This window comes from Arvicanthis niloticus, chromosome 2 (assembly GCF_011762505.2).
Source record: "Arvicanthis niloticus isolate mArvNil1 chromosome 2, mArvNil1.pat.X, whole genome shotgun sequence".
NCBI classification, from domain to species: domain Eukaryota; kingdom Metazoa; phylum Chordata; class Mammalia; order Rodentia; family Muridae; genus Arvicanthis; species Arvicanthis niloticus.
This window is the reverse complement of record NC_047659.1, coordinates 139116619-139128744: the sequence shown is the minus strand read 5'-3', so window position 1 is coordinate 139128744 and position 12126 is coordinate 139116619. Positions and strand designations below refer to the sequence as shown.

The 12126-nt window shown below is 45.6% G+C and overlaps 1 protein-coding gene across 2 annotated transcripts in view; it reads right to left on the bottom strand.

The window, feature by feature from the left end:
• Positions 1 to 306: 306 nt before the first annotated feature.
• Tshz2 (teashirt zinc finger homeobox 2) overlaps positions 307 to 12126 on the bottom strand; it is a 441921-nt gene continuing 430101 nt past the window's right edge. Inside the window, exon 3 of one of the 2 annotated variants that reach the window (XM_034494876.2) lies at positions 307 to 1405. In XM_034494876.2, coding sequence (XP_034350767.1) covers positions 1404 to 1405 — 2 coding nt within the window. In that variant the 3' untranslated portion in view covers positions 307 to 1403. The remainder of the gene's footprint in view (positions 1406 to 12126) is intronic. The other variant, XM_034494875.2, reaches the window with a different exon arrangement.

Below are 12126 nucleotides of genomic sequence, written 5' to 3'. Positions count from 1 at the left end.
CTATTATAGGTTACTCTTCATTGTACAGAAAATGCTCAGCTGGAAGAAACCCATCTTCCCCTGCACTTCCAAACTGTGTACTAGGTCTGCGAGACTTTAATATTAAAACATGCTCTTAGCTTTTCCAAGTTGACTTAGGACCTGATTTTAATCTGTGTAATACAGTATTCCCGTTAATAATAACGTGTAATTAAGACATCCGTTAAAAATCCATAACGTTAATTTAATGGAGAAAATCTAATACAGTTCTATTGGAATTTTTACGTTAAATTAACTTTAACGGGCTTTTAATGGATGTCTTAATTAGATCTCATTATTAACGGGAATATTCCACAAATTAAAATTGGGCCCTTAAAGTTTTAATGAAAAAAGTTGCAGGAACGCGTTTAAAACGGACACCCTGTTTTCATGCATGCTGCCGGTTCGGAGGAGAAGTTGTGTTTGAGAGGCAACAGGTCCTGCAAGAAGAGGTTGCCAGTGGAAGGTGGCTGCTTCCCCTTGCATCCCTGAGGACTCGTTCTAGCTTTCTCTCAGGTTCTACTCTGTACCCCTCCCAGTGGCCAGGCTCATCTGACAGTGGTGCATGCTGGGAACTAAGCTTACCAACCACGCAGGATGATCTTACCGAGCAAGCGAGTTCTAGCACATACACAGGACAAAGCCTTTGGCAACCACATGGTTAAGCCCGCCTATCCCAACAACTTTCCCAGAAGATGAACATGGTCGGAAGGTTTTCTTGGCTCAAACTCTGGTTTAACTTAATAACTCCTCCACTCTGCCGTGATGAATGGTTCCCTGGTGCAGGGGCAGGACTAGGCAATCCAGGTGCAACCTTAATTGTTACACTGAACAGAAACATTTCCTTTAGACAAACCTTCCCAGGGGGGTTATAAATAGGAAATGGACGTTACCAAGAGAAGCTCGCTCCCAAGAGCAGCCTGCTCGCTCAGACATTAAACTAGGAAGAATGATCAGCCCCCTCCCCTTCTTCTTACAAACGGAGAAGAGGAGGACTTGGACGCTCCCAGTCATTAGTTTCCCTCAGTGGCACTTTGTTTCTTCCCGACAGTGGAAAGAGGCCCTCAGAGATGCGACAGTCCCGTTGCAGTTTATCAATGAAAATCTAATATCGTCCATAAAGAGAGAAGTAGAAATCAATACTTCATTACCAAATTGTTAGTGAGGATGAAGAGAAATGGTTGGTGTGACTTTTTCTTTTCCTTTTTTCCCTTTTCTTCTTCTTCTTCTTCTTTTTTTTTTTTCGTTTTCCTTTTTCTTTCTGGCAGTCTTTGTAGAGCCAGGGGTCAGGAGGAGGTCATTAGTGAGTCCAAAGTCAGATGCAAAGAAGAAGGGCTGAGCGAGGGAGATCCAATCTGGGAGGGAAGATCCAGGCTAAGGCATTGTCCTGCAGGGAATCAGAACAGAGAAAACAGACTTATTTCTGGAGGAATAGCATGGGGCATATCTTGCTGGCTGGCGGGCTGGCAGGCTGGCTGGCGGGCTGGCGGGCTGGCTGCCCCGGTTTGCTCTCTATTGCTGTGATGAAACACCACAGCCAAAAGCAACTTAGAGAAGAAAGAGTTTGTTTAGTTGACTTACGATTCCACATTACACTCCATCACTGAGCAAAGTTGGGGCAGGAACTCAAGGCAGGAACCTAGAGGCAGGAACTGAGGCAGAGGCTGTGGAGGAACACTGCCAGTAATGGCGTCTTCCTTGTGGCTTGCTCAGTCTGCTTCTTTATATAACTCAGGACCACACCCCCCCAGGGGTGATACCACCTACAGTGGAGGCCAGAGCACAGCTATGTAAGTTCCAGGGTTTGAACTCGAGTCATCAGACTTAGTGCCTACTGAGCCCTCTCGCAGGCCCCTGTCAGAAAAACCATTTCTATACAGAAGAGACATGCCCAGTCTCAGAGAAAGTATTTATCTATCGAAGCATCAGTGGAGGAATGGGTAATAGGATATAGAGACACATGTAATGAGATCCTACCCAGCCTTTAAAAGGAAGGTCAATCGGACTGTTCCTACTACATGAATGCACAATGAGGACAAAAAGTCAGATACTGTGTCTACCTGATACATTTCCCCCCCCCAAGATTTATTTACTTTACATATGTGAATACATTGTTGCTCTCTTCAGACATACTGGAAGAGGGTATCAGATCCCATTACAGATGGTTGTGAGCCACCATGTGGAACTGGACTCAGTTCCTCTGGAAAAGCAGTCAGTGCTCTTAACCACTGAGCCATCTTCCTGATACATTTAATGGCCACAAAATTTCAGTTTTTGGAAGATGGCTAACTCTGGAGATGACATTATTGGTTGTGCAATATTGTGAATAGCTGGGCCAGCACGAAGGCATATGCTTAACAACAAAATGGTAAATTTTATATTGTTTATTTTAATATAATTAAAAATATGTAACTTATTTTTTTTCACAATAAGAATTTCTGGAGAAACATGACTTCTGTTCTCCCAGGCAGAGAGAGGTCCAAGGTCAGCTGTACCTTCTTGTACATGCTTCTTGTTTTCTGTGTGTTTTTGTGAGGTCTACATAGCCTGTCACTTGCTCACTTTTCCCGTGGAAGAAGTTGTTGGTGACACTGCCAGAGTTTGAGTCTGATGCTGCCCAGTGTGGCTTCCTACAGCATTCCCGTCCTCTTAGACATGACCTTTGGTTCCAGATTTATGCAAATGCATAGAGTACCCTGGTGGCTGTTTTTATGTCTAGAGCCTTTCAGTGTGCTAGAATGTTCTCGGAGGCTTAACCGCCCAAGTCTAGTTCTTGAATCAAAAGAAGGGAATGTTTTTTTATTGTGGTGGTATTGGAAGGCCAGGCCTGATGACTGAGGATCTCAGCACTGGGATGGCTGAGTTGTGAGCTTGAGGCTAGCCTGGGTTATGTACTGAGACTGTCTCAAGACCCTAAAAGTGAGTGAGATGGCTCAGCAAGAAAGGGTGTTTGCTGCTGAGCTTGACGAGCAGGAGCTTATACAAAGGAAGGAGAGCAACGGCTCTTCTGAATGGTCCTCTGACTCCACATCCGTGCTGTGGCGTGTGTACCCTGGTCCTCTGACTTCACATCCATGCTGAGGCGTGTGCACCCTGGTCCTCTGACTCCGCATCCGTGCTGTGGCGTGTGCACCCTGGTCCTCTGACTCCGCATCCGTGCTGTGGCGTGTGTACCCTGGTCCTCTGACTCCGCATCCATGCTGAGGCGTGTGCACCCTGGTCCTCTGACTCCGCATCCGTGCTGTGGCGTGTGCACCCTGGTCCTCTGACTCCGCATCCGTGCTGTGGCTTGTGCACCCGCTCCAACACAAATAAATTAATAAAAAAAATTCTAAAACAGAAAGAAAAGAAAAAGAGGAAAGACTAACGAGCAGCTCTTGCTTGCTCTCTGTTGCATTGACTGTGGGCAAACTGTCATTGCTTCAGCGCCGTAGGAGTGCGTTTGTGTGCTCATGTTTGCGTTTATTGTTATTCTTCTTATTAATTTATTTATTTTTGAGTTGGGCTCTCTCTTCTTCCTCTTGTACTGAAACTCACTCTGTAGACCAGGCTGGGCTCACAGCCATCCACCTGCCTCTGACTTCCAAGGGCTGAGATCAAAGTGGTGCGCCACTGCACCTTATTTTTATTTAAAGACTTTATTTTTATTTTATGTGTATGCATGTTTGCCTGCATGTATGTCCATCCATCATGTGCATGCCTGGTGCCCAAAGAGGTCAGAGCAGGGTGTCAGCTCTCTTCGAACAGGAGTTACAGATGGCTGTGAGCCACCTTTGGGTTTTGGAACTGTACCCTGTGGAAGAGCAGTCTTAACACTGAGTCATCTCTCCAGCCCTAGTTAATAATTAATTAGAGACAGGATTTGTGGCTGAGCCTGGCCTGGAACTTACTAGATCAAATTGCCCTTGATTTATGTGTATATGCTTGGCTGTGTGTGGGTATGTACACTCTGTAAGTTCAGTGCCCAAAGAGGGCAGAGCAGGGTGTCAGCTCTCTTTGAACAGGAGTTACAGATGGCTGTGAGCTGCCATGTGGGTGCTGGGAACTGAGTCCAGGTCCTCTGCAAGAGCAGCGTGTGCTCCTAACCACTGAGCCATTCTCTCCCCAGCTCCTCAGCATGTGCTCCTAACCACTGAGCCATCCTCTCCCCAGCCCCTTGTTAGTGGTTTCCTCTCTGTTAAGCAGCCACAAGTCTTATGTAAAACATGAAGAAAGTTCCTGGAGCCTAAGACATGAATCCTAATTTCTGTAACTTGCTATGAATATTTTCACAGGTTTTTTGACCTTCGGGACCTCAGGGCTGGAGAATCCCCTTGTAGTGATGACGGCCCTTTAAAGGAGCTTTAAAAAATTCCTTGGGGGGGGGGATTATTTATTTATTTATTTATTTTAGTTTATGTGTCTGCGTGTCTATGTGGGGGTATGTGCACACAAGTATAGGTGTGTACAGAGCCCAGATAGGGGTGTGGGATCCCCTGGAACTAAAGTCACAGATGGTTCTGAACCCCCAGATGTGGATGCTGGGAACTGGACCTGGGTCCTCTGCAGCAACAACAAGCACTCCTTTTGTTTGTTTGTTTGTTTATTTTTGCTTTCTGACACCAGGTTTCTCTGTGCAGTCCTGGCTGTCATGGAACTCTCTTTGTAGACCAGGCTGGTCTTGAACTCACAGAGATCCTCCTGCCTCCCAAAGTTGGGACTGAAGGTGTGTGGCACCACACGCAGCTTGCAGCAAGTGCTCGTAACTGTCATGAATGATTTATTTTTACTATTCATTTATTTATTGTATATGTGCTGTGGATGTGGAGGCTGAGGGTCAACCACAAGCGTTGTACCTCAGGTGTGTTGATCTTGTGTTTTTTTGAGGCAGTGTCCCTCCTTAGGCTGAATCTCATCAAGTACGTGAAGCTGGTTGAGCAGAGAAAGCCCAAGGACCTGCCTGTCTCTGCTTCCCCAGACTGGGATTACAAACATGTGCTACCACACCTGGCTTCTGATATGGATTCTGGGGATCCAACAAATGTTCTCATACCGCATGGAGAGCAGTCCACAGACCCAGCTATCCTTCCAGCCGTTGTTATGGTTTGAACCTGAAATGTCCCTCACAGTTTGAACGCTGGTGTCCCAGCTAGGGAGCACCGGAACCTAGCTGGAGATAGGACCTAGCTGATAGAGGCAAGGGATGAGGTTCAGGCCCTTGAAAGTTGCCTGGGCCTGGTTTCTGCCCTGCTCTCTGCTGGGACTGGATCAGCCTCTGCCTAGGTGTCCCAGTGTGACATAGCTGCTTCAGCATGCCCCACCTCCATCTCTGGATAAACTGAAGCCCTCTGTAAGCTAAATAACTCTTGCATGCCTTCAGTTGTCTCTGCCAGGTTGTTGCAGTGACAGAAAAGTAATGAATGCACTTGTTACTGTTAAGTGACGATGCAAATCGCCAACATCAGCATCTGGGTAACTTAGAGTCAGGTCTCCAGGAACATCTGGTGCAGTTACTTTCAGATACAGGAGAGTCTTGCATTTCAACCTGGCTCTGAGGCTAACCCCACTGGCCAAGGCCCTCAGAGTAGCCAAGCAAGGTGCTGCATGATTGTAATCACAGCATTTGAGAGACAGAGGCAGGAAGGTCAGGAGTTCCAGGTCAGTCTGGACTACATGCGACCCTCAAAACTGACAGAACAAAAATGAAGTCCCATGTATCTCACCATGGAGAGAGTGAAGACATGGTGTCTGTGGAAGGTCAGTGTACTGGAGGGACGTTGGATGGCGACCTGAATCTTAAGCCATTTTGAGACAATTGATGGTGTTCCCCTACTCCTTTAATTTAGGAAGGGAGAAGAGCAATTCTGTGGCAGGGTATTTGATCACATGTAAACCCTGAGACTGTGAATTGGAAAAACTTGTTTCTTGTTGTGGTGCGGCTCAGCCCTAGTCCATGCCTTTGACTCAAAAGCTTTCCGTAAACAAGAGTTAAATAAAGTCAACAATAGGTCAAGAGGCGGAGTAAGCAACCAGTTGACAGGGAGTGAACATAAGAAAACCCAGGAAAGAGAACGGAGGGCACCTCTGAGTTGAAGGGTATTTAAGACAGCGTGGAGAAGGAGAAAGAGCAGGGGCTGTTTCCTTCTTGGATGTCAGTGGACAGGAAGGTCAGCTGGGTGCTTCCTCTGCCTTTCTGAGCTAGCAGGCTTTCACCACAGCATCTGACGCCTGAGTCTTCATTTGGTAAGTTGAATGTGTGGGGTTTTATTTTTTAAAACAACACCACTCCCCAGTTTTTCTAGTTCCCTTCCCACTCTGTGAGATTTTAAAATAAGATTCTAGGAGAGAATTAGGTAGAAAATTAAGGGAGGCCATCAAGAGCGGTCCTGTTTCTTTGCTTGCAATGGATTACATGAACTGGATTAAGCTAGAAAGAAATCACATACTGGTGACTCCTCAGACCTCTGTTTTAGCCCTAACTTTCTTGCTTCAAAAGCCTTTCTCTGCCCCCTAGTATGTTGTGCTACTGTGAGAAAAATAAAAATGGAAGTAAGTAAAAAAAAATAATTGTATGTATATCTAAGAAGTCAGTGGCTATGTTCATTAAGTGGAGTTTGGAGGGAGAGCTCGGAAAAAGAATGATAGCGTTATTTCCATATCCATTAAAGAGCCACTAACGGATATTTAGAATCATTTATACTTTAATCTGGCCATTGTGCTGGCTAGTTTTATGTCAAGTTGACATAAGCTAGGGTCATCTCAAAGGAGGGAGCCGAAATTAGAAAATGCCTCCATAACATCTGGGTGTAGGCAAGCCTGTAGGCTATTTTCTTAATTAGTGATTGATGGGGGAGGGCCCAGCCCATTTTGGGTGGGCAATCTCTGGGCTGGTGGTCCTGGGTTCTATAAGAAAGCAGGCTGAGCAAGCCATGGAGAACAAGCCAATAAGCAGCACCCCTCCATGGCCTCTGCATCAGCTCCTGCCTCCAGGTTCCTGCCCTGTTTGAGTTCCTGTCCTGACTTCCTTCAGTGATGAACAGTGCTGTGGAAGTGTAAGCCAAATAAACCCTTTCCTCCCCGTTGCTTTGGTCACAGTGTTTCATCACAACAAGTGACCCTAGTTAGGAGAGCCACACTGACTTTTTAAATCCTCTGGTTAATTGCTTGGGTGAGTGGCTCCTTGACATAACCCTTGCTCCATTCTGCCTGTGCCTTCTGAGGTGAGGCCACCAGCAGGTGGTGCAGCCCCTCACAGCTTAGAGATTTGGGGGAGCTCTGTGCACATTTGGCCTCCCACCTGCAACAATGCTCATATCTGAAGACTGTATTCTATCCAATCTAGTGGGCTGTCAAGCAACTCCCCGGCCTCTCCACACAGGTTCCCATAACACCTGGTTTCAAGCACATCCATACTTTGGTTATGCACACAGGCACCTTCCCCCCCCCCCCCCCCAACGGACTGAAGCTGATGAGTTTGGGTGGCTTGCTCCTGTGGTGAGCAGGCAAGGAGGGTGTGACTCCTATTTTGGGGCTCCTCAAAGCTGTTTGGTTGGAGATGAAACACACAACATCTTGGAAATTAAAAAAAGAAAATCATGAAAAACAAGAAGACTATGACAAAGAGACAGAGTAAAAATGAAGTTGGGGACTTTTAATGGTGCCGTCCTCAGAGAAGTCCGCAGTTAATATTTTTCAAATTGATTTACAATTTGAAATTTTGAATTGGCTCATCTCGTCACTCGGCCTCACTGCCAACACTTCATTTAGTCTTCCCTAAGAGAAATCATCTCTCTGTGAAGAAACCCTTACACTTTGGTGGACAAACTTCAGTTCTTACAGAGGATAAAATAATTGCTTAAACGCATGTAATAGTCTGATCTCAGGCGGGTAGGCGGATAATGTTTTAAAAATCGCTCTCATTTTTATTATGTGCCCCAGTCTGGCCTTAAATTTGAACTCCCCCCCAGATGTGCCACCAGGTCTGTACCCTGCTCTACACACCCACCCCTCCTCCCAACAGAGTGCCCTGGAGCTCCGCTTGGCCTTAAACTCACTATGAATCAGAACTGTGACCTTGAACTTCCAGAATTCTAGGATGCCAGGCATGTGGTACCATGCCACTTGCTGAAGTGCTGGGAATGGAACCCAGGTTTTCATGCATGTTAGGTGAGCCTTCTATCTGGTGAGTTACATCCTCATCCCCGGGTGGCCCTTGCTAATGGTTTTCTTCTGCTTAGTTTTTCTACCATTGAAAATAGACTGAGATAAACTGCTTTAGGAAAGGGAAGTCTCTATCTCTCACATATAGAAACGTGCACAAACATGTACACACATACACACATACACAAATGTATACACTCACACACATCCGTACATATCCACACACGTGCACACACACATACCCATACACACCTACACATGCACATATACACACATGCACATACACACACATATAAACAAATGTGTACACACACAGGCATACACATTCACCCCTACACGCCTACACATGCACATATACATACATGCGCACAAATATGTATACACTTATATCCATACATACCCACACATGCATATATACATATATATATGCACAAACATATATACATTTACACACATCCATACACACCCACACATGCACAAATACATACATGTGCACAAACATGTACACACTCAGACACACATTCATACACTCACACATGCACATATACACACATAAACACAAATGTCTACACACACACACACACACACACACACACACACACACACACCAGTTTCTGGGTCCTGGGAGGAAGAACTTCTTTTTTTTTCTCAAACATCGAAAAGGCTCAGTCAGTTATAGCCACTGGCCTCATCAGTAGCAGTCGGCTGTGTGGCTGCCAAGACCAATAGTGGTGTGATTTTACCAACCACATCATGATTGGATGCTAACCCGCTCTTCCCCTCCAGAGGCCTAGGTCCCTGAAGTGACTTAACCAAGGTGACATGATCATGAGTAAATGGATTATTCTAATATTCAGAATTCAATACAAATATATGTTTTCTTGGCTTCAAAGCCTCTACTCTAAGGCACAGGTTGTGCTGTTTCTGGCTTCCGTAGTAGGATCTGCACCTGGGAGCCCAGAGCTGCGTTGTCAAGGGCATTTTTAGCCCACCCTTGAGGAGGAGCACGAGCTACTGTTATTTATTGGGATAGTCTCCCAGGTGTGTCAAATGTATGACATCAGGACAAGAGACAGGCAAGCAGCTGCCCACGGCTTGAGGCTGGAGACTTTTCCAGTTGGCACCAGAGCAAACAGGTTCCATGGGGCCTCTCTCTCCTGTCACTGGTCTCAACAGACTGTGCAGTGGTCAAGTAGAGAGTACAGCTTAATACACCCGCTTGTTGCCTGTTTTATAGGGCCCTTGTTAGCTTTCTTTAGCTTCAGTGTCCTGAAGATTTCAATCCATCATGGCAGCAGAGAGGATGCTGAGAAAAAGGGAGACAGGAAGGGGACAAGCTATGGCCCTCAAGGACATGCCCTTGAGACCTGTTCCCTCCTATGACTCTCCTACAAAATAATGTGCCAGTCATGAATTTGTCTTTGTTAGGGTTTTACTGCTGTGAACAGACACCATGACCAATGCAATTCTTATAAAGAGCAACATTAAATTGCGGCTGGCTTAAAGGTTCAGAGGTTCAATTCATTATCATCAAGGCAGGAACATGGCAGCATCCAGGCCAGGCATGGTGCATAAGGAGCTGAGGGTTCTATATCTCCATCTGCAGGCCTCTAAGATAAGACTGACTTCTAGGCAGCTAGGACTAGGATATTAAAGCACACGCCCACAGAGGCACATCCTCTCCGACAAGGCCACACCCACTCCGACAAGGCCACACCTCCTAATAGTTCCACTGCCTGGCCCAAGCATATTCAAGCCATCACAAAACTCACTAAGAGATTCATCGTTTGCTTTGGCCTCATGGTGGCACGTGCCACAGACACACCCAGAGGTAGGTGTCAGTAATTTCCTAAGCACTCTTTATTCCAGACCAGTTAGCATTAAGGTCTCCCTGAGCTAGCACCCCAAAATGGCTTAAGATCTTCTGTATCTCTTTGTGCAAAATGGCTGTTGAAGGGACACCAAGAGAGTCAGGCGAGAAGACATGGGGCCTCCTGAGAATGGGGCCAACGCTGTCACCGAGTGTCGCCTGCGTCCTCACTCGTGTGTCGGCTTAGATGATCTCGGTGGCAGAGATCTTTCCTTAGCCCACACTCTTCATCCTTGGGCTGCCCAAGCAGTTAAGAAGCCGGAAAGAAAGAGCTTTGCCCAGCGAAACCCTCCTGATGACTAATGCTGGGATTATGAAGTCTTAGCTGCTGAATGGTTATCCCTAGTTATAATCAAAGGTATGTCAATCTAAATAAAACTAGTAAGGCAGGGAGACGGCCCCTGCTATCCACTCCCCTCCACTCCCCACAAGCTTTTAAACACGAATCTGTTCTCAGGATGGTGCTTCGTCAGGGCTTGGATTGAATAATTATCAAAAAAAAAAAAAAAAATGGAACCCAGTGTTAAGTAAAATGTAACTTTTTTTTTGCAATAAAGAATGGTTAAAATTATTATCATTATTAAAGACAGAAAGGGGTAGTTTCTTTTTGTTTTAAATATTTGGCTCTACTCTTCACTGGGTATCAATCTTTGACCGAAAGTATGGCGGTACTACTGCTATCTTATTAATTCTTTGAGTGTGTGTGTGTCTGTACATGTGTACATACATGTGGAAGCCAGAGTACTATGTCTGGTTTCTAGCTCTGCCTTATTTAGTTTTTGAGTCAGGGTCTCTCACTGAACTTGGAACTCTCACTGAGTTTCAGGAATCCGCCTGTCTCTGCCTCCCCAAGGCTGAGATTACAGTTGTGTTTTGCCTCATCCAGGTTTTTATGTGGGTTGTGGGGATCTGAAGTCCGGTCTCCTGTTTTATTTAATGCTTTGAAAGTATTTCTCTCTCTCTCTCTCTCTCTCTCTCTCTCTCTCTCTCTCTCCATGGAGTGCATGCAAACACACGCATACCCATGAACCACCAAAAGTGTGAAGATCACATGACCTTGCAGTCTATTTTCTCCTTTGTGTTCAGGTGGACAAGCGTCTTACTGTGTGAGCCACCCCAATGGTCCCTATTTAGTTCTTATAATCCCCAAAGGAAGCTTGTGAAAACTATTTTTCCTGTTTTTTTTTCTGGAGCTGGGGAGGGCAGGGGTCACACACAAGGCCCTGTGCACCCGAGGTAAGCGCTCTACCACAGAGCACGACTTGCTTTCTCATGCCCCTCTGGTCTAGCTGTTAGTAGCATGGCTGTGCTGTTTATTGGCTTCATGACTTTTGGGAAAGATGTTTCCCTCTCCTGTTTCTCTATTCATAAAATATTATAGCACCTTCATGTGCACGTCACCTAGTGTACCATAATTGCCCCATGAGATGTATATTCCTGGATCTGGAGAGATGGCCCAGTGGTTAAGAGCACTGGCTGCTTTTCAAGAGGACCTGAGAACAGTTCCCAGCAACCACATGGTAGCTCATAAACATTTGTAACGCCAGTTCCAGGGGTTCTAATGCCCTCTGCTGGCCTCTGTGGGTACTGCATGCACTCAGTGCCCAGACAAACATGCAGGCAAAACAATATAGATATAAAATAAAGATTTAAATAAGAAGCTAGATATTGTTGAATTCAAGGCCAGCCTGGCCTATGGTATGATTTCCAGTACAGGCGGGGCTGTACATAGAGAAGCCCTATCTCAAAAAATTTGTAAAATAAAATATAAAACCAAAGTGCCTTTAATGATTCTCGCTTCTCTTGTGGTTTTATCGTGTAGCATGTAATAATGTGCTTTGGAAATGCTGCGGAATGGGATGCAGACTACATTTTCAAACAGACACACGAAATTCGTTTATGCCTGAGAAATAGGTCATTAGGCCTCAGAAAACGGATTAGTCTTTTCAGAAATTTAAAAATGAAAGAGAGACTCTTTTGCTCCGTACTCGACACAGGGTGAAAAGAGATCCTTTGTCAATTCAGATGTGAAGCTAAGAAAAGTTTCTCTCCTTTTATACAAACACACACACACACAAAAGGGAGATAAAACCTTTGAC